At 36.5% G+C, this 23984-nt stretch overlaps 2 protein-coding genes across 2 annotated transcripts in view; one reads left to right on the forward strand and one right to left on the reverse strand.

The window, feature by feature from the left end:
* Positions 1–995: 995 nt before the first annotated feature.
* LOC134658281 (small nuclear ribonucleoprotein G) lies at positions 996–1988 on the reverse strand. The gene is made up of 3 exons (XM_063513880.1): positions 1836–1988; positions 1414–1561; positions 996–1123 (listed from the first exon to the last, which is right to left on the reverse strand). The coding sequence occupies exons 1-3, from the start codon at positions 1865–1867 to the stop codon at positions 1073–1075; spliced, it is 231 nt and encodes a 76-aa protein (XP_063369950.1). The 5' UTR covers positions 1868–1988; the 3' UTR covers positions 996–1072.
* Positions 1989–4078: 2090 nt separating this feature from the next.
* Positions 4079–23984, forward strand: part of LOC134658342 (transcription factor EB) — a 157156-nt gene continuing 137250 nt past the window's right edge. Inside the window, exon 1 of the mRNA XM_063513969.1 lies at positions 4079–4590. Coding sequence (XP_063370039.1) covers positions 4430–4590 — 161 coding nt within the window. The 5' untranslated portion in view covers positions 4079–4429. The remainder of the gene's footprint in view (positions 4591–23984) is intronic.

Raw genomic sequence — 23984 nt, forward strand, 5'->3', positions numbered from 1 at the left:
ATAGATATCGTGGTCCGAGTACCCACAACACAAGCCTTATTGAGCTTTTCTGGGGCTTAGTCAATTTGTATAACGACGTCCAATATTTATTTATTTTTTTACTACTAACGCCATCTGTTAGAGAAATAAATAATTAACATTAGCACGAATGTTAATTCATTATTTTGCCAACAGATGGCGCTAGTAGTAATACAAAGTGTTATTACATTATTTAATTTTTTTAGGTTTATAAAATGATATTTTTAAGTTTGATAACACATCTAGACATGAATTTAAATTACTATGTTAAATCTCAAACCTAACAGTGCAGTAGTTTTTCCGTAAAGTGTACCACAAGAATGCATAGTTTGTCGAATAGTGATAGGGCTCGCTTCGCTCGCCCTAATAAAAGTTTTCATTTTCATACAAATTGTATGGGAAAAGTTTTCCTCGATTTGTGGCTTTTCTAGCCGGAAATTTTTTTTTGGTTCCATACAAGCTTTTGATCCTTAATAGGAATGGGATCGATTGGCATCAAAAAAAAAGTTTGTCAAAAATGACCTTTTTCTCGCACCCTGTATGTTTTTTCCAAAATCTGTAAAAGCCAATCTTCATTAATTTGAAATCGAGGGAAGGTCTTCTTAGACCGTTTTCTCGTAGCAACACGGGATCTGGTAGCTGCCCTCACTGACCCAAAAAGAAAATCCACCCTGTATACATATGCAAGGTGCATAAACACCCACAAGATAGGATCTATTTGACTTTTCCTCTGAGGGCCCTCAGAATTTACTTAGCGCCACTTGCACCATTCCACTGACCCGGGGTTAACCAGTGTCAAATTGTACTGGTAACTATGGTAACGCTAGGTTTAACCGGTTAGCCCAAGGTTAGCCCGGGTTAGTCGACTGGTGCAAGTGGGCCTTTCTATTCCAAAGAGAAAAACAGAAATAACATTGGTTTGAACTGGTATTTATTTTATCTTAAGGCCTGAACATAAAATCACAAACTCATAGTCATTTGGAACAAAAATACAAACCAAAATGAATGTTTTGGTGGACTTATAATTAACTTAAAGTTACAAATGAGGCATTAACTATATTCTGTCTAGTGACTCGAGCATGATGATACTATTTCCTCTGATTACCTGAAAAAATATAGAGACAAAATTATAAATGTTGGAATATATTACTTCGCTAAACTCCTTTTTCCTGCGAAACAATGGATAAAGAGAATGATAATTTCTACAAACCTATACATAGTCTGTGCGGAAAGAGAAGAGTCGTGGAATGTATGGGGTTCAATACATTCACCGATTCTTCTCTTTCCGAACAGACCATAACATTGTGGAATGAAAACATTCTCAAAAGTTTCAAGGCCCTTTGGTCTAGCGCCTTGTTGGCAACATGTTACCCTTCACTACAAAGGCACACTTACCACCATGCCAATGTTGTTCCTCTGCCCATCCTTGGACTCCTCCACTGACTCGTCAAGCACCAGGTTCATGAAGGGATCAAACCCTCGGAGCACCCCGGTGACTGCACGTCCCGCATTCAGCTTAAGGGACAGCTTCTTGTCCATGAACCTGAGAAAAAAACGCTAAATGACGAACATGTCTTTTGATAAGAAAAAATAATATTTCTAGGGACATTTTGGAATACTCCATAATATATATTAAATACTAAATTTGCTGTCAAAAGCGAAATACGGAAAATTTATAGTGTAAATATGTAACTAAATTATAAACTGCATTGAACAGTAGACTAAAAACGCAAAACATGGATGTTAGGTTACAATGGCGTGTAGGACGCCCACTTGAATTTACGAGAAATACAAATAGTACTAGTTTAAGTACTTACTTCTTCAATTCCGGAGGATGTGCTTTCGACATTTTGCTATTTTTTTGGTTGTTAAAAGAATTGAAATACTAGTTTATTCTTTAATTTGAGAGATAAAGAAACGTTTTCGGCAAACACCACAACCCGGGGAATTTAGTTTAGTGTGACCATATGATGTGACAGAAGTTGAACAAAAATCATAGTCATCATAGATGACATAGATCATTGACTGATTTAATGACTGCATTCAGTTTTAACAAATATATTGTTAAATAAAATAGTTTTCAGCCTATTATAAGAGTTAATAGAGATTGAAAAATAATGCTTAATTTATCTTTTATTACTTAGCTGGTCACACTGGTTAAATTGACAGAAACGTTCAAATACCTTTAACCTATGTTTTAAAATGTACAAAGTTTTTCGCTTGCAAATGTAAACAAAAAATGTATACTTACTTAGAGTAGGACCAAAAAAAGTCTGCAGCGGATTTGATAGCCCACGCAGTGCAAGTGTTGTTTATACGTCATAATTTCATAGAAGTTTGACGTTTAAAATAACACTTGCACTGCGCGAGCTATCAAATTCGCTGCAGACTTTTCTTGGTCTGACTCTAATATATAGTCCGTCAACCAAATCTTGTCAGTAGCAATGTAAAGCAAACTGAAGTAGGGCAACACTCAAAGAGCAGTATTGCGCTAAGAAAAGCAGCAATGTACATCGAATCAAAAGATTTTTTTTCCGCTGAGCGCGCCCTGCGTACGTCAATTCAAATTGTCACTCGCGGTTTATTGAAAAAAATTAAAACATGGACGGACAATTTAAAAGCGATGTTAAAACAATGTTAATCAAAATGATGAACAAATTTGAAGATATCAAAAACAACTCTCTATCGTAGTGCTTATATTCTATTTGTTCCCTATCTATGTCTTCTAAGTTTACTAAAATAAAATCATATCAAAATGCAGATAATTAGATAGTGCATATATTTGTTATTTACAATATAATATGCCACTTGATAATGTAAATTAGTGTACGGTTCTGGATGAATATGACATACCTGTGTATTTTTTTTGATTGGTATATATTGTACAATATACATATTAAAAATAAAACAACTGATATTTGGGTGTTTATTTAATTTAAAGGTAAATAAGATAAGGGTCACTTTTCGACTTGGTTGCGTTGTACACGTACATAAACCGCCATAGGTAAGTATTGTCTGAAGAGATACTACCTACTACGAACGCCTTATATTGGGCAAGATTTAATCCTGCAACAAACATGTATGGATTAGGTAGATATTGCGAAAGAACGGCGATATAATCAAGGCTCTTAATACTGTTTAAAAGGTTTACCTTTGTAAATAGTCACAACCGATTGCTGAAAATATTAGACATGTGGGCCTATGGACGGTTTCCAGGACACAATTTATGGTCTTGTTGGATAGATTTAGGCATACGTTTTAATTTTATTTATGCCTTTTAACCCTAAAACAAAAAAAACTGAACACAATCTTAAAAGTTCGAAAGAGTTCTTCCACTACTTGTTTGTTTGTTTGTTTCAGTAATGTTTACCATCAACGAGCATGATTGTACATTGTAGGCCCCTTAGCTTTGCTTATTCTTATTTAATGTATTGGTATTTAATGGTGACAGCAGAAATATCTCTTGAAACAGAAACGATTCAGAATGAAAACCAAATGAAAACAAATAAGGTGACGGCTGTCATTCACGATCCACATTCCACAGATAAAACACAGATGACACGCGTTTTGGAATTATTTGAACACAGTGTTGCTAACCCGCGATTTTTCAAATTTGCCGCCTTTTACTACTGACAAGATTTGGTTGACGGACTTTAGCTGGTCAACCAAATCTTGTCAGTAAAAAAAAGCGCGAAATTCAAATTTTCTATGGGACGATATCCCTTCGCGCCTACATTTTTCAAATTTGCCGCCTTTTTCTACTGTCAAGATCTGGTTGACCAATTGTTTAAAAAGTTATTTTACATGTCATCTGTATTTTTTTTATTCTAAGAGTAGTACCTATAAGAATTCAATCAATGGAATAAAGATTCTGAATGTACCCCAATTCCCGTGCTTTTTTGGTGTTGCTACTGATAAAAAAAGGAGAAAATAAGTTGGTCCTTCGACTCCTTCGATAGCAATAAATAGTCGGAGAAAGTTGTTTAAAGCATTTTAAAGCAAGAAATTATTACATTGCAAAATGTTAAACCCAGTAAAACTAAAATAAACTCGAATCATTTAGAAAGTGATATTGCCACTAAGAAAAAGATGACTTATCGGTTACACGACTCATTTGTAGAGCTACTTCTCGCATACGCTTATGCTATAAATTTGCTATGCTAAAATTGGTAGGATTTTAGTCACACGTCACAACACAAACCTAAAAACAAACCATGTGGTAGATATACATAGCTATGCTATATCAACAAGTAGATACAATAGCAACAAGTCTACAGACAGCTGCTGGGAGGATGCTGATTGTGAGGTATCTCTGTAAACAGCGACTTTCTATTTCCTAAAAATGACTTTTAAGTGATTTTATGTAATATCAGTTTTTAGTGGAAGTTTGTGATTGTGTTTTCGTTCAAAAATGGATGAGTCTGGGATTGATATGGGATTCGATCTCGCCTCGCTTTTGACGAACGATTACGGCGGTGATCAGAAGATTTTGGAGGAGATGACTGCCGCGCAGCAGCAACAGGATTTTATGTTCTACGAACTCAAGTCGAAAGTCGTGCCGATCACAGAAAGGTGAGTTTTAGTCTAGTAAGAACTTTTACTCAATCTTATGAAGTTAATAAAGTTTGCTCAGATGAATATTTTTGGCACTGCGAATGAATGAGGAACAATTTCTCTAAAGTCAGCGCCCGCGACCCTGAAACCTGGTCTTGGCAAGCCCTCCGTTCCGTGCATTTGTTTATCTTCGCTATACATTATAGACAAGATGGGAGAGCCGGGCGTCTTGAGAGTTGAGTACCACGTACAGAGATAATATCTTACTTAATTATTGTTTTACATATCGTCAAACGGGTCATTATAATTTAAGTAGTGTAGTTCGACTAGTTCGCAGAGTTTGAATAAATATTAGCGATGGGGATTGAGGTATTTTGGATTTAGGTCGGGTAACATTATTTGTTTACTTTTTAAACTCGAGTTTCCCGCCATTTTGACAAATTAGTCAAATTAAGGGCGCCATTACGTTACGTAATTAAAAGCGAAATAAAGTTTAAATTACTTTTTATTACAAATTACAATAGAATACGGTTTTGACTGCTTGGGAAGCGACTTGCAGTTTCTTTAGAGATCTGAGGTCTATCATACTTTCCGAATTGACCTCCTTTGCTTACGTAGTATTATCACGTGTTAAAGATTTTGTAGCGGGGGTCAGTCAGACGGTTTTATAATAAAGGCTTCGTCACACCGGCGCGTTTTCCGGGCGCGGCGTGAGCGGGGCGCGCCGCTTTTACATAATATAAAATGCTCACGCCTCGCTCACGCCGCCCCCGGAAAACGCGCCAGTGTGACGAAGCCTTAAGAGTGAATTATGAATGGACGAATGATTAGAGAAGTATAATACAGAGCTATAACCGCGATATTCGCAAATTGCGGGCATCTTTCTCTGCCACTCTAAATTGGCCTTCATTGGAGTAAAAGAGAAGTCTTTGTCTTACACTAGTACTAGCACCCAAAAGAAAAGGATGAGTATAATTTTCCTGGTTCTTACTGACTGACAAATTGGTTGGACCAACTATAGTTGTAATGTAAATATTAGTAAAAAAAAACAAACTCTGCAGCGCTGACCGACACGCACTTGACCATAAACTTAACCAAAAGCTAACCACTTGACCAGAACGAATCATGGTCGATAGTCGATAATGCGAATCGGTCAAATGACGTTCCTGCTTCCTCAGTTTTTCAACTGCTTGTGATGCTAAAGCAGCGGTCGGCAACCTTTTAGCAGCCAAGGGCCACATAGTAGTTAACGAAGTTGACGCGGGCCGCACTTTGTTAATATTTATGACTTCTGACTTTATCAGACGTTGTCGTTTGTCAATATTACATACAAAATAGCCAGGGAGGCTCGCGGGCCGCAAGTGACAGGATCACGGGCCGCATGCGGCCCACGGGCCGCGGGTTGCCGACCGCTGTGCTAAAGTATGGCCGCTAAACACGAGGAATCTCGTACATTGACCCGCCATTTCCTATCTCTATCGCACGCGCATAATTATATTATGTAATTACGTGCGTGTGATAGAGACAGGAACACGCGGATACGAAATGTTCGTGCTTATAGCGTCGAATCCTTACTTAACTTACTTTACATGAACCATTATTTTTTGTTTCTCCTGTTTGGAAAGTTCACATTTCTTATGAAGATAGCCAAATAGAAAATATACTTGGTCAACCAGATCTTGACAGTAGAAAAAGGCGGCAAAGAAAAATGTAGGCGCGAAGGGACATCGTCCTATAGAAAATTTGAATTTCGCGCCTTTTTTTACTGACAAGATTTGGTTGACCAGCTATAGCTAGATTTTCTCACTATGTATTAGGTACATAGGTAAATATTTTATAAATATCCATCTTTGTTAAATACATAATAATATATGTATTAAAACGGACCACTCACGTATTAAGTTTAAAATAGCTCGACATGTATCACTCCATATCGTGGATCGTCGGTCTGCTAACGCGTGCTCCAGATGATGCTACTCGGTATGGAGTGTAGTGTGTATGTGTACATGTACTTAATTACTTATGTTATGTATGATTTTAAAGAAAATTCTAAAACTGACCCAGATATAGGGAGTGTTTTGCCGCCAGAGTGGAATATGAAAGAATGATAGAAAGGTTAGATAACAAAATGTCCACTCTCTCTTTTGCGGTAGACCCATATATTGTGACTTATTGTAGGAGTGGCGCCCCCTACGCAGACTTTCGCGTAATATTCCCTATTCTAAAAAAAGCCTTGACTGCCAGCTGTCTAGACATAGACAAAAAGGAGTGTAGCTGTGCGAAAAAGAAAAGAAAGTGGGTACTCGATAACTCGCTGCTGTCGGTATACCTCTCCCAGTGTTGAAAAATTGGCAATGTTGCCAACTTGCCAACTCGGAATTTGAAAAAATGCCAGACGTATGTCTAGATTATGTCAAAAATATGCTAAGTAATTTTAAAATGTGCTAAAAAAATGCTAAACATTATATGCACTTATATTTATATGTAACTAAAAATGAGGGTCTTCCACATAAATTAAACAATGCTGTTTCTGAAAATTGTATAGAGTCAGACCAAGCTAACTTTGCATTGACTTGGTTAGCTATAATGCCAAATTTCTTTGAAACGTGCGTTCATAGTGGCTCTCCACACTTTGTAGCTATTGATGCAGAAAAGGCATAGCCCGATTGTCTCGATTTAATTGTGACAAGAATGGCATATATATTGGAAAAATTTGAAACAATTTAAAACAAGCCTTTGTGCTGTCAAATTTAATGTGATGTGGATAATGTAATATAGGCACAACAAAAAATATAGTTACACTCTGGCTGGCACTCCCAATTTTCTTCGGGAATTCAACCTTTCGCCTCAACATTTCTTCTCAATATCAGTACTCTCGTCTATTAATTACCGCGGTAGTCTGTTACCGCTTATAAATCCTCGTATATATGTATAAAATTTCCTTTGACGGTTGTGCCATGGATTACACTGCGAAGTAGGCATCAAACTTGGCTTAGGGACACAATAATTCACTAATTATGCTAAAAAATGTGCCAGATGCTAAATGGAAATTTTTGATGCCAACGAGTGTGAAAATATGCCAGATCTGGCATCATTTATGCCAAGTTGGCAACACTGAAAATTGGTAACTTCGGTAGGTATAAAAGGTTTTATAATGTTTCTTTTCAATTAAATAGCATGCATTTGCTATGTGTGAATTGTCCTCTACCTAACCCAACCACATATTTAGGTACTAACCGTTTAGCAATTAGGAAGCGCGTGAGAATCGTTTTTATAAGCGCAAATACGATTAAAATTTACAACGTAAGGTCAAGTGAGGTAAATGCAACTATGGGGTTATTGCGTCTCTCCGTTCTTTCTCGAATACGATTGGTCGAAACGCCCTCTACTATGCAACGTTTCATTTCCAAGTAGCTCAGGCATGGCATGCCTCAGGCAGCTCGTATTAATACGTTATGGTTATACAATGGTCTCTACGCTTTGAATATCTTGTATTGATTGCGATTCAATCAGTCCATATCTACACGCTATCTTTATTATTCTTCGTCACAAATCATCTCTGGTATGATATGAACACTGACTTAATATAAAAGAAATAGACACACAAAGCAGAACAAAAACGTCAAGAAATGTGGATCCCAATGACGTTTCGCACCATTTGCATTGATGATAAAAACGCTTACGTAAATTTTGAGTCAAGATAAATGTTTCGTACAGAAAAGAGCTTAATGTCGTAAGCATTAAGTGTCAAATTTGCATACATAAGTACCAACACTGTTAAAAAATTTAGTCCGATGGCACTAAACGTAACGTATTTACGTCAAGCAACGTCAAACAAGAATAATGAACGAATGGAGTCACTTTGGTACACTTGAATAGGTATTACTGTACAGAAAAACCAATTGAAGTAATAAATAAAACAAATTTAATTTAATCGGGAGTTTAAATAAAATTAATTCGTGGTTAAAATTCAAACAAATTAAATTTTTAATAAGTAAGTATACGTCTTTAAATACTAATTTCCTTGAAATACATTCAACTTATTAAATAAAATAACTGTGTATTTTAGATCTACATTTACTCATCGCACGGGTGCACGGGGACATTTAGGTACTGATTGGATTTTTTTTATAAAGTCCATACTTTATAAAAAAAATCGGGTTGTTCCCACTAGTTACCACCAAGTTGATATCAGTGGTAACTACTAGGATTTTTTTTTTCCCACCTTTTACCACTGGTAACTACTGGGAAAAATAATTCCCACTAGTTACCACCAAAGCGAGTTGGTGGAAATAACCCAAAAAAATCCTGTGGTTGTCACTGTGTTCAGACAGGTTTAGCATTTACAGTTAGTCGATATAAGCCCTTATTGGTTGTCGGAAACAGGGAAATGGGCCGATCACACAAGTGCCGTTTTGCTTTGTTTAAAACTGCATCACCCCTATCTCTTGCTATAATTAAATAGCAGTCCACTTTGCACGTCGCATAGGTTTTCTTGGAAATCTTGAATTTAAACATAATATTATTCCATACGAATTCCATATAAAAATAAAAATAAATATTGACCTCACATCGACTCATTAGATTTTTGTTCCTTGACATCCCTTCTCTGGTACTAACAAATTAATTTATTCAAAACCATAAAATTACCACCAGATTACATAAATTATGTAATGCTATCCAAAGAACTAACCGAAAGAAATACATTCCATCCTTTTTCCTTGTTTTATCATTGTTATTTTTACATATTTTAACGGCACATTTCGTAATTGTTGACAACTTCACATTTGAGCGTTTCAAACAAGACTAAACGAAAAAGTAACGCGTGATCTGTTTCAACGTTACTTTTGTGGGGCCATTTTTTGCGGCTGATTGGGTATCCAGTTCTTTATTCTATATCAATGGATATGAATGATAGTCCCTATGACAGATACATTTTATATGATGGATTATATCTGTTAAGTAAAACATTTATTTTAAACTTAGACACTAATATATTTAGAATGTATCATTTATAAGCACTGACTTAATATAATAGTAGTTTATGCAACAGTGATATAATAAGGGTTCTTAAAATTCAAGGGTCGAAGTTACAAAACGAGACGTAGTCGAGTTTTGTAAAAAAAGACCCGAGAATTTTAAGAACCAATTATGAGCTGTTGCATACATTACTTTTTCTATGACAGCTGCAGCAAAAAAAAAAAATTATTATTAAAAAAAAGAGTTATTATTTAAAAAAAAAAGAGTTATTATTGTAAATGAAAACATACCTCTTTCAATCAAGATGATCGGAACTTGTATCTTTAAAAAAAATAAAGCAGTTGTATTATACTCATAAGATGACTGCTAGCAGTCATCTTATGAGCCTATAGACAAATCATTCAAATGACATTGCTTTAGATATCACTGTCAGTCATTTAATTGACACATTTAAGTGCTGGAGTAGAAAAAAGAAATAGACACACAAAGCAGAACAAAAACGTCAACAAATGTGGATCCCAATGACGTTTCGCACCATTTGCTTTGATGATAAAAACGCTTACGTAAATTTTGAGTCAAGATAAATGTTTCGTACAGAAAAGAGCTTAATGTCGTAAGCATTAAGTGTCAAATTTGCATACATAAGTACCAACACTGTTAAAAAAATTAGTCCGATGGCACTAAACGTAACGTATTTACGACAAGCAACGTCAAACGAGAATAATGAACGAATGGAGTCACTTTGGTACACTTTAATAGGTATGTACAGAAAAACCAATTGAAGTAATAAATAAAACAAATTTAATTTAATCGGGAGTTCAAATAAAATTAATTCGTGGTTCAAATTCAAACAAATTAAATTTTTAATAAGTAAGTATATACGTCTTTAAATACTAATTTCCTTGAAATAAATTGAACTTATTAAATAAAATAACTGTGTATTTTAGATCTACATTTACTCATCGCATGGGTGGGTGCACGGGGACATTTAGGTACTGATTGGATTTTTTTTATAAAGTCCATACTTTATAAAAAAAATCGGGTTATTCCCACTAGTTACCACCAAGTTGATATCAGTGGCAACTACTAGGAATTTTTTTCCCACCTTTTACCACTGGTAACTACTGGGAAAAATAATTCCCACTAGTTACCACCAAAGCGAGTTGGTGGAAATAACCCAAAAAAATCCTGTGGTTGTCACTGTGTTCAGACAGGTTTAGCATTTACAGTTAGTCGATATAAGCCCTTATTGGTTGTCGGAAACAGGGAAATGGGCCGATCACACAAGTGCCGTTTTGCTTTGTTTAAAACTGCATCACCCCTATCTCTTGCTATAATTAAATAGCAGTCCACTTTGCACGTCGCATAGGTTTTCTTGGAAATCTTGAATTTAAACATAATATTATTCCTTACAAATTCCATATAAAAATAAAAATAAATATTGACCTCACATCGACTCATTAGATTTTTGTTCCTTGACATCCCTTCTTTGGTACTAACAAATTAATTTATTCAAAACCATAAAATTACCACCAGATTACATAAATTATGTAATGCTATCCAAAGAACTAACCGAAAGAAATACATTCCATCCTTTTTCCTTGTTTTATCATTGTTATTTTTACATACTTTAACGGCACATTTCGTAATTGTTGACAACTTCACATTTGAGCGTTTCAAACAAGACTAAACGAAAAAGTAACGCGTGATCTGTTTCAACGTTACTTTTGTGGGGCCATTTTTTGCGGCTGATTGGGTATCCAGTTCTTTATTCTATATCAATGTTTATAAGTAATAAAACTACGCTACGGTTAAGGGCCGCCCACACTAACGTCTCGCGAGCGTCGGCGTCTAGTCAACTCTATGGCTGCTGCTCGACGCAACGTCACAGATTATATAATAGTTCTGCAACGTTGGCGCAACTGCGCAGCGACGCTACTCGTATTTTTCATAGCGTTGACTAGACGCCGACGCTCAAAAGACGCTAGTGAGGGGTGGCGAGAGGTATGAAATTATGAATACATATTTATAATATATCGCAATTGCTCTTCTTTCTTATCGTTCAAATTACACCTGGCGCATTGATAACGCAATCTGACGTTTGGGGCATTTAGTTCAAATGAACATGTTAATTAACAAAAATACTCATTGGTACGAAATTAAACTTTAACAACATAGTAATAAGTGGGTCATATTATAGAAAACTTAGTCTATCACATGATGCAGACAGATTTTACACGTCAGTTCTTATCGTTATCTTTGTTTGTAGTTTTGTTTGTAACCGTTGTGTCGTTGTACTGTTTATTATTTAGATGTGAAATTAAAATCATTATAATATATTAACCGATGAAATTAAACGCGTTCGAGGGAAGACGTTTATCTGAAACGAAAATAAATGACAAAGTCAGATAACCCAACAATATTTTTTTAACTCTCATCAATATTTTATTTTGCGAGATTAAGAGCCAACAGGAGTGGTCATTTCTCCATACAAACGTACTCGACAGTTTCCTCCGTGGGTTTTGAAGCTAGAGCAATGATTTTTTCAACACAGATTAATATTGTCAATATCTGTGTCGGACCGTTTTGCTTTTTTTGATATTTTTGTTTTTTAAGGCGCTAGAGCCCTTCAAAAATGGCCAAAATGGCCTAATTGACTATGCCGCAATGAGAGGCGTGCTATTCAAAACTGACATCAATTACTCATCAATTAGTCAAAAAATCAAAACGGTCCGACACAGATAATGTCATAACTCATAATCATTTAGATTTCCAAATTTGGTTACGATTGGTTAAGTTTTGGAGGAGGAAACAGTCGAGTACGAAACCTCGATTTTTGATATTTTTACGCAGGATTTTTTGCCTTGTCTTTATCGCACTAGTTTTAGGAGCCGCTTCCGTTAGCGAGACGGGTATACGAGGGGCGTTCAAAATATTCTCGGTATTGATATCTTACGACCTCTTCTAAAATTTCTTTCGTTACTGGCCGCTAAGGTTTATTCATTGACATTAAAAAAAAGTATAATTCGAACCGAGATAGTCTTTGGTTTTTCTGCAATTGCTGAACAAACATGAACATCATGTGCGAATTGACAATGTTAACTAAATTAGAACATCGATGCGTGATAAAATTCTTGACAAAACAGGGTAAAAATCAAAAAACCATAAAAGAGGAAATGGATTGTGTTTACCGTGAGTCTGCTCCTTCTTTATCTACCATTCAAAAGTGGTCAAGCGAGTTTAAACGCGGAAGGGAGAGTATTGAAGATGACCCTAGACCTGGCCGGCCTGTAGTAGCTATTTCACAAGAAAATATTGATAAAGTGGAAAAACTTATATTGGAAGATGGTCGAGTGAAGGTAAAATCTATAGCACAAGTAACCAATCTCTCTATTGGTACCGTACATGATATTATACATGACCATCTTAATATGTCAAAAGTAAGTGCAAGATGAGTTCCGCGAATGCTGACTCGGCTTCAAAAAGACATGCGTGTAGCTTGTTGTTCCGATTTTATTGACCTGTGCGGTGAAAATCCTGATGAGGTGCTGCAAAGAATAGTTACTGGAGATGAAACCTGGGTTCATCATTATGACCCAGAGAGTAAACAAGAGTCCATGCAGTGGCACATTAAGGGTTCAGCTCATCCCAAGAAGTTCAAGGTCATCCCTTCAGCTGGCAAGGTCATGGCCACGATATTTTGGGATTGTGAAGGAGTATTACTAATCGATTATAAAGAAAAAGGTGTAAATATCACAGGACAGTACTACGCTAACATTCTACGTCAATTAAAGGATGTAATTAAAGAAAAGAGGCGAGGAAAGTTAACCAAAGGTATTCTGCTTCTGCATGACAACGCCCCCGTCCATACTGCTCATATTGCCAAGGCAGCTATTGTTGAATGTGGGTTTAAAACTGTTACTCACCCACCGTATAGTCCGGACTTAGCCCCCAGCGACTTCTTTTTGCTCCCCAATCTTAAAAAGGATCTGCGTGGAAATAAATTTTCTGACGATGAAGCATTGAAGGCGGCAGTGGAGGAGCATTTTTACACGACAGATAAAAAATATTTTTACGAGGGATTAAAAAAAATAATTGATCGATCTTTTAAGTGTATGAACATAGGGGGGGAGTATATTGAAAAATAAAAATATCAAACTTTTCGTACTTGTTTGTTTTCATTCTCATACCGAGAATATTTTGAATACCCCTCGTATTTACCTAAAATATTTTAATCTTAGCTCCTGTTGGCTCTTAATATACCTGCAGATCATAGGTACTTAGCAACTTCTACTAGGTATGGAATCAATCCCGAAATCACGAACAAAATATTTGGCTGTTTCATGTTTTCTATGGGAGAGACAAATTTTTTTTCGCCACTTCGTGGTTGGTCTCATAGTAAAAGTTGCTTCTTATGAGGTAGGTACTTATGACCTATATGTACCTATATTCACATTGCAAAATATTGCCGGGATTTAAAAAAGCAGCGTGTATTATAATTGTGATCTAATAGCCAAAGAACCCGCAGTTAACTAGGCTTAACAAGATAGGTATTTTATAAAACGACTTCGGTAGGGCTGAGTCTATATTACCTACTATTTGTAATTTAAACAACAACGCACCTGTCGCCTATAGAGTGATTTCCCTAGCCCGGAGCCGAAGAGATTTCCAGCCTCCTGTCATCTTCTTATCTTATTTTTAACCACATAGTAATCATGTGTAAATAATCATGAGGAAAAGAAGCTGTTTATCTACGGGTGATAAGGAATATACACGTTTTGCTATAATATACTTAAATGTATATTCATAAAGTTGTACGTTTTGTCAAATATAACGTGATCTCTGGATTCGAAAAAACAATAAGTACTTAATCAAGGGTTAGAATTATATAATATAATATTAAATTTGCTTGAAGCAATGATTTAATAATAGCGGTCTTGCAATGGTTAATTATAATTCAATATTTGGTGCGTAGGTATTTTCCCTGATGTTTAGGAATGCAGTATGCTCGTAAATGGTAAACTTATCAATAATGATTTCACTGAACAAATAATGTACCTTCCTAAAGAGTTTTCCGTCCTTGAATAAGACTCTGATGATTTTATATTGTATATGATAACCATACAGTAAAAATACCTTTTACAACAATTAGGTAACTAAAAACTTTCTGAATATTATTGCATTGCTATAAAATTATTATACCCTATCCGAAATACCGATAATTCGAATGAAAGTGCAAAAACCTCGAATACAACATGCTTTTGATTTACATAAACAAACAGGCAATCAAAGCTCGATGTAATATTTACATTAAACAGTCACAAGACTCTAATTGTGATTAAATACATTATTTACTGTCCGTCTTCAGTCCGGCCAATTCAACTGATTCAGTTCAATCGATCGATTGTAACATAGCCGATAGCCATGTAAACATAGTCTGGTAGATGAACGCGCATTGCACACGCCACAAAACATCAAATAAGACTTCTGACTCATAGGCCTTGTTGGAATTTAGCCAGTTAGAGGACACTGCTCCAAATATTTAGTACTACCTAAATGATATTCCATATTCCATATCCATGTTTAAAAATTCATTAGTACGATCTAGAATTTGAACAAACGATCTTCTAGTTGTGGACGTTGTGGACTTAAGTACTGTTTTACAAAAGGTTATGTTCTGAACGTTGCATTAGCGCCTTACTTGGCTTACTTTCGTGAATGCATTTTTGATGTGGATACATTTCCAGTTATTTGGTAGAACTCGTTCTTCTACAAGATTTCCACGGAATTCACTGGTATTTCAATTTGTATCTGCTAAAGTAATTCATACATAACCATAACAAAGACATCAAAAGGTACATTAGGTACTCGATAGCGTAGGCAATAAGTGCTCGTCGCTTGGACTACAATGGCAGCATAAAGAACAGCAAAAACGACAAATTGATATATCCCCAGCCGATGATGAAAGGTGACCTTATTTATCGCAGTTTAATTGAATACCACTTTGTTTACTTAACTTAGTCTAAGTAAATCAATCAAGACTACTTTGTTTACAAATCATGATTAAAAGATATGCATATATGTATGGTCAAACGATAGAGCGGAAACGGGAAAAACAGAGCCCCCGCGAGCGTCGGCGTCTAGTCAACTCTGTGGCTAACCCACACTAGCGTCTTTTGAGCGTCGGCGTCTAGTCAGCGCTATGGAAAATGGCGTCGCTGCGCAGTTGCATCAACGTTGCGTCGAGCAGCACCCATAGAGTTGACTAGACGACGACGCTCGGGAGACGCTAGGGAGTGTGGGATGGCTCTATGGCTGTTCGACGCAACGACATTTTCCATACCGCTGACTAGACGCTGACGCTCAAAAGACGCTATTGTGGGTTGGCCCATAATGTCGGCGGCGATGGGGCCTCTCCGTTGTCACCCTATTATGACTCCATAAAAGTGTTAGGTATAAATCAATTGATCAATGAAGACGTTAGATTTACTCGTGACTCGTGAATGTCAATAAAAGTGAATTAGTAATTGGCTGATGATCTAAAAAGTATTGTTAATGTTTCAATAAACGGTTTTCTTTCGTGCTGATTAGAGCAGTATTGATTTGCATCGGTTTATGATAATTATAACGTGTGTTTACAGTGTAAAATGTTATATATCTTGGCGATATTTCTGTAATGATCAGATGGTCCTATAAAACATTTTTCATTGATTTAAAAATAATATACTTATACGTGGAAAGGGAGGAGGAGGCCTTTACCCAGCAGTGGGACAATCTAGGCTCATATAAATAAAAAAATAATACCGGAGGCTAGTCATTTAAATCATCAAAATCCTGATCACTTAGGTTAATGATATGATGTAAAGAACGTCTTAAACATGCAACCAGAAATCTCCATCTACGAGGTCTTGGCCCAACGATAGCAGCATCGACAGTTTGATTTCGGGTCCTTGATTAAGACTTAATTTTGATTTTTAATCAATTTTCGTATTAACTCTAAAATCGTGGATAGGAAAATGATTAATTTAACTCCCCGTGGCACCATTACACAAAAGAAGATCTCGAAGCTAGCTTAAACCCTTACAGAACCCTAATTTAGTCATCTTTAAGTATTTAACAATAAACATTGAATATTTTTATTAAATCAAATTATCTACTTGACTACCGCTCACCGAACCATTCAAGCGTAAACTGCACTTTGTTCATGCTCGTTCTCCCGTCTCCATGATCTCTATTACAACGAATTAAGGTTCTTGTTTGCACAGTTACATTTTGCACGTGACCCTATCAAAGAACTACACCTAACAGCAAAAGGTCGTATGTTGTTTCAGTTCTGTTAGGTCTTGTAAGGTTTTTGAACCGAGCGGAAGACTGCCTAAGATCTGAATGGAAGTTGTTTGAGCGATTTATTCAGTGCAATGCGTTCAGTCAGCAATGTTTTTGAAAAAGGGGGGGGGGAGTGTCATTATAACACTGCCACATTTTGTCATTGCAAATGCCATGCAGAATTATGGAACTTGAGCTGATTCTAAATAGATCTTGATTCTAAAACGCCCAAGATCCGATCGCTGTGTCTTGCTCCGACCTATGGTTGTTGCCACAGAACAAGTAGAATGGCGATGCGAGCAGGGTATGTGTCGCCGCCGGTTATGAGCAAACGCTCGCATGCTAGTACTCGCCCGCGCTGACCGAAAAACGTAAACACGCCTTTTGCGGCACAATAACGTTCAGATTAAGAAGCCAGACATCAAATCTGTCTAAAGGAGGCGTATCCATTCACCACGCACACAAGTTTTTACTACCGTTGCGCGAGAAATGTGGAAATGTGGAGAGAAACGAGCGGCGACACCGGTTCCGATACTAACTGCGCGCGATAGCCGTTCTAACCTCTTTAATAATGTTCTGTGGTTGTTGCCTTAGCCTAAGCCAGTCGCGCAATGTCATGGCCAGCGCGTTCGTAGGCAGGGTCACTACCGACTAGGCTAGGAGGCTGTAAAAAATGTAATGGATCCTCTACACCCCTTTTACCCCTTTAACGCATTTATGCGTTAGAGGGAGCAAGTGATATTGCTATCTCATTCTACCCTTGGAGTGGCCGGCGTTGGCCCATCGTGTAGAGGAACCATAACATCTTTTCCTATGGCTGTTTATGGATTGCGATCTGCGAATCATATCAGAGGGCCTACCGCGAAAACCGAACTTCGTAAATTACGGGGATCTTTCTATTTTACTCCAATGAAGGCGTTATTAGAATGACAGAGAAAGATGGTCGCAATTTTCGAACTTCGATTTTCGCGGTAGGTCCCCTGGATGAGAATTCTAAAATTCAATCGCAGCTAGTGTAAACAAGAGTTCGGGTACCGAAGCCTTGAGTTGCGCGTGCGCTGGCATTTAGCGCGCTCACGATCCCATTGTACCGCTACCATTCGCTTAGGCATCCGTATATCTACTCGTAAATTACCCAACGCTAGAGTAATTAAACTATAGTCTGGCAAACCAATTATGTCAGTAGAACAAGTTTTTTGTCAAAAAGTTCATTTTTGATACAAGCTTTTATCGCTGACTAAACTTTTCTTTCAACAGGCAACTAGGTAATACTCATCAAGACAATTCTAACTAACCCAAACACAATTAGATTGCGTTGTTTTATCACAGAGTCTATGGTCTCCTGTGTCCATCATCAGATCAGCTCGTAACATAATATTGCTTTGTTACCCAACTTTAAGTTAACACTAGTAAAGTTTCAGCTCAACCAAATAATAGAAAACATCCATAACTCAGGATTCTCAGGAACTAAAAACCCTGTGATAAACACTCAAATAAATGCCCTTACCAGAGCTATAACCGCGAAAATCGAAGTTCGCAAGTTGCGGGCATTTTTCTCTGTCACTCTAATTACGCCTTCATTGGAATAAAAGAAAAAGATCCCCGCAATTTGCGAATTTCGCTTTTCGCGGTAGCCCCTCAGTATTTGCATGTTGAACCTGGGATCATAGATTAGTAGGTAGTTATAGCTGGTCAACCAAATCTTGTCAGTAAAAAAAGGCGCGAAATTCAAATTTTCTATGGGACGATATCCCTTCGCGCCTACATTTTTCAAATTTGCCGCCTTTTTCTACTGTCAAGATCTGGTTGACCAAGTATATATATTATTACCGGATCTCCCTCTTTCGTAGGCGTCACTACAGACTAGGCTAGGAGTCCGTTAACATATATTTTAACGGCCTATAGGCGCAAAACAATGCTACATTAAAGTTCCGTTAAAACATTATTGTTTAGAGGTGTGTGGGCTAAACTTAACATATGTCATGTGTGTAACTAATGAACTGAAAATTTGTATATCTTATTAATTATTGACAATACAAATACCTTATTTCATAGATATAAGGTATATATTGGTAAGATATAATAAGTATATGCGCACGAGTTTAGACGGTGAGACAGTTGGCAAAGTGCCGTCTCAGACGTTCCGAGTATTCCGGCGTCGATGTACTTACAAAGAAAGACGTAATCTGAGGGGCTACCGCGAAAATCGAATTTCGCAAATTGCGGGGATCTTTCTCTTATACTCCAATAAAGGTGTAATTAGAGTTAAAAAAAAATGCTCGCAAATTGCGAACTTCGATTTTCGCGGTTATAGCCCTGCCTCTCTATCGTTCTTACATATTCGATTTCGCGTAGAAAATGATTCGAATTTCCGAGAACGATACAACTATGCTTGGGTAAAGACAAGAAAACAAACAAGCCAGTAAAACATTGGAATAATATTTCTTCTAGTGGGTTCAATCTAAACACTTTTGGCTCTCCTCCAAAGTAACTAAAATACAATACCAAAAGCAATAAAATAGGTTGTTTAATACAAAACATATAGAGTGTAAACTTAGCTTAAGTATTTTTAGTATATAGCAACACATTTGTAGTTGCCTTAAAAATTTATATGGCAACTCTCTCTCTTCCTTCTCGATCCGAACTAACCGACACGTCCCGCGATCACTGTAATTTTATTTAATTCTAAACTTCAATAAAAGTTAATTTAAACATAAAAGCGCATTTTGTATTCTCCATGCGCAAGTGGTCCTTCTTAGACAGGTGGAAATCGGCCTGTTTCGAGAAAAGTCGTCGACATCTCTTCTAAATACCTAAAACTGGTATGGATGTGTTCCTCGTGATCTCTAGAATACGAAATGACCGGTTTTAGTTTATGGAGTGGGGGACGGGTCGAAAAAAAGGGGGGCAAAGATGGCGGCCGACCATTATTGATATTTGTTCACATCTTGAGTCCTATGGGACCGATTGGTTCGTGTGAGGTGTCGTTTGAAAGAGTATTAAACGTGCTATTATTGCTTCATAATAACCGTAGTCATAACTGTAGTCGTTTACAAAATATTTTAAAATATTTGATTTTATACCGTGCATGGATGGCATAAGTACTGATTAAATATGCGCCTAGCTCAATAAATTACAACAATACCGCAATTATTTTATTACAAAATATACGAGACATTTCATTAGCTTACCAAAAACATAAGTTTTATTGGCGTATGATATTATATAACCAATTAATAACGAATTTTGTTCAGCATGGGTCACTACGCACCGTCACGTAAATGGCGGGCGACCGACGTAAACTTTTCATTATTTCTCGGGTTCTATTTTATTGATCAATTGCTGATAGGTACCATTTGAAAGGTTATTAAACGTACAATAAATGGTTTCTAATAGCCGTAGTCATAACTTTAGTAATTTACAAAATATTTTAAAATATTTGATTTTTTTACCGTGCATGGATGGCATAAGTACTGATAAAATATGCGTCTAACTCAATAAATTATAACTTTACTCCAATAATATTCTTACAAAATGTACGTGAAATTTCATTAGCTTTCCAAAAATATAAGTTTTATTGGTGTATGATATTATATAACCAAGTAATTACGAATTTTGTTCAACATGGGTCACTAAGCGCCGTCACGTAAATGGCAGGAGATCGGCGTCAACTTTTCATTATTTCTCGGGTTTTATTTTATTGATCAGTTCGTGATAGATACCATTTGAAAGAATATTAAATGTACTATAATTGGTTTTCAATAACTGTAGTCATAACTTTAGTCATTTTCAAAATAATTGAAAACATGATTTTTTACCGTGCATGCACATAAGTACTGCTAAAACATGGTTCTAACTTAATAAATTATAACTTTATCGCAATTAATGTATTTACAAAATATACGAGACATTTCATTATCTTTCCAAAAACATAAGATTTATTGGTGTAAGATATTATATAACCAAGTAATAATGAATTTTGTTCAGCATGGGTCACTGCGCACCGTCATATAAATCCCAACAAACAATTAGGCGACACTTAGCACCTATTTTCTTACCTAAAGACAGCCTGGCTCTAGAATAGCTACATCTATAGTCTTAGTTTACAGTTTACAGGCTCTGGTAAGATAAAAGTGTTTAAAAGGTTCATCTAAAGATTTAAGATCTACAGTAGCTGTTTTGGGCGCTATATTGCATGTTAAGCTGCTAGTATTATAGCTTATAGCTCAAAGTGAATTGAACAACCTTAACATCTATATGAGTAATAATCTGCAATTTGCACTTAAGGTTCTAAACGTGTGATAAAGCCTTCTACTTATAGCTTTTTATATCGCAATCGCTACTTAACTCTCTTGTATGACTTACAGTCGGACAGAGAAGTTATGAGTCGCTATTATAGATCTAAGATCATGTAGTTACAGACGAGCGTTATTTAAATACCGTAGTACATCTTATAACTGTCAATAGAGTCTTACTTACAAGCTAAAACTACAATGCCAAACGCCAATGAATCAATAGGTAAGCAAAAACTATAAATTAGACCGTAAAATAAAATAGTAAATAAATATAATATAGATAGTTTACTAAATATTGACCTTATCTTACTATTACTATACTTAAAACCGGACTTCACGGATAGTTATTATGTGGACATACGCTGCTACTCAAATAGTAGTCACTTATTTTGCATCCTGGAGCGTGCGGCGACAAATATCTCTTTAACGCCACAAGCCTCAGATCTCACTAAAAAGGTGATTTTAAATTATTAACTACGGAGTGGGTTTGAAAACGTTTTACGTGTAGACGCGTGAGTCAAATAACAACACAGATATTAAGTAACCACTTCAGTGGTTTTGCAATCATGAAAGCTACGAACTTAACGATGTTATGAACCTAGAACTGGGCTTTTGTCAAAAGAGTCAAACTATACTTAAGTTTCCTGTGATAAAAAAACAAAACAAACAAACCATCATTTATATCGATATTTTATCATTTTGGATACCTACATTATAAAATGTACTGTCAAACAATAATAGAATGCTGCTGGTCTACCAGGCGCTCGCCGCGCCGTGTGTTTGCTTGCTTGGCGAAATTGGTCCTGGCATACCTACATATATGTTTATAGTTGTACGGTAACTAAACAATATTTTTGGAAAGTTAATAAATAGTTTGCTGATTTTACTCTAAAAATTTCACGCTATATTTACTACATTATCTCTTTCTCAAATTATTTCAGTCACTAAGCAAACCTCTAAGGTAAAAATTAAACATTTTCTTTAATATTTTTAAAATGGTTATTTTGGGCCTCAGATTTCAAACAATCGAGTATTCACAGAAAATTTAATATGCTTGCAAATGGTATCCACCATGTATCAGAAAAATAGAACCTGAAATATAATGAAAACTCAACGATGGCCGGGCTCCATTTACGTGACGGTGCACAGTACCCATGCTGAACAAAATTCATGATTACTTAGTTATACAACATTATAAAGCAATAAAACTTATATTTTTGGATAGCTCATAAAATTTCCCGTATATTTTGAAAATATTTATTGCGGTAATGTTATAATCTATTGAGTTAGAAGCATGTTTTACCAGTACTTATGTCCATGCACGGTAAAAATCATATATTTTCAATTATTTTGTAAATGACTACAGTTATGACTACGGTTATTAGAAACCAATTATTGTACATTTAACATTCTTTCTAATGGTATCCATCACCAATTGATTAGTAAAATAGAACCCGAGAAACAATGAACAGTTGAGGTCGGTCGCCCGCCATTTACGTGACGGTGCGTAGTGACCCATGCTGAACAAAATTCATCATTACATGGTTATATAATACCATACACCAATAAACCTTATGTTTTTAGAAAGCTAATGAAATTTCTCGTATATTTTGTAATAACATTAATTGCGGTAAAGTTATAATTTATTGAGTTAGACGCATGTTTTGTCAGTACTTATGCCATCCATGCACGGTAAAAAATCATATATTTTAAAATATTTTCTAAACGACTACAGTTATGACTACAGTTATTATGAAGCAATAATAGCACGTTTAATACTCTTTCAAACGACACCTGAAACGAACCGATCGGTCCCATAGGACTCAAGATGTGAACAAATATCAATGCTGGTCGGCCGCCCACATTCCCCCCCTTTTTATCGACACGTCCCCCTCTCCATAAACTAAAACCGGTCAATTCGTATTCTAGAGACCACGAGGAACACATCCATACCAGTTTTAGGTATTTAGAAGAGATGTCTACGAAAATCGTGAAGGAGACGACTTGTGTTTAATTTAACGCCAGACTATCTAAGGAAAAGTATCAGTGTACGATGTTTCGTCGAAATAGTGTTCGCGGCAAGTGTGTGCGCGAGCTGGCTGGCCGTCTATACCGGCTGGTATCTCGTCGTGGCAGTGCCTAGGCTGGCGCTGCTGAAGGCCTACCGCGAACCACGTTCGACGTGTTGTCTCTCTGTCGCACTTGTAAATTCGTACGTAAGTGTGACAGGGAGGCAACACGTCGAACGTGGTTCGCGGTAGGCCCTCTGGCCTGCAACTTCGTTCTATCTATAATAGAACGAAAATCATACACGGATTGAAGAAAAGAGCATCATCAAAAACCGCAAGTAATTCGGTTTATGTGGAATTTTTCGACCACCGGCATTCCTCATTTTTCAATATAAAGTGAAGTTGGCGCGGACCGCAGCCATCTTGCGGAACTTCGCAGCGGTTTTTGACATTTTGTGTCATCTGTCACGTTCATGTCACATTTGACATTGACGTTCAAATAAAAATCAAAACAAACTGCAATCGTGTCTCTGTGCCTTCGTTTAAAAGTGTTTGCGCCTTCGTTTGTCATAAATACAGGTTAATATGTCTACCGAAATGGAGAAATTAAAAAAGTTACGTGTTATACGCTCGGAATAATAAACCAACCGGAACCGCCATTAACAGGCGTTCCCCTCTGCCAAAAGTCGGCGGCCGCCGGTCAAGGAGGTTATATAAAACTAGTTGCCATACGTCATACGCCATTCAGCAAACGTCAGTCTAAGCGGAATGTTAGGAGCAGAAAATGCCGAATTGTAGCGTT

Source organism: Cydia amplana, chromosome 22 (assembly GCF_948474715.1).
Source record: "Cydia amplana chromosome 22, ilCydAmpl1.1, whole genome shotgun sequence".
NCBI classification, from domain to species: Eukaryota; Metazoa; Arthropoda; class Insecta; order Lepidoptera; family Tortricidae; genus Cydia; species Cydia amplana.

Coding starts and splice junctions, on each gene's coding strand:
- LOC134658281 (XM_063513880.1), bottom strand. CDS start 1,867: ATGTCGAAAGCACATCCTCCGGAATTGAAGAA. Junction 1,562..1,835: donor CATCCTCCGGAATTGAAGAA/GTAAGTACTTAA, acceptor TTTTTTTCTCAG/GTTCATGGACAAGAAGCTGT. Junction 1,124..1,413: donor GGAACAACATTGGCATGGTG/GTAAGTGTGCCT, acceptor ATATTTTTTCAG/GTAATCAGAGGAAATAGTAT.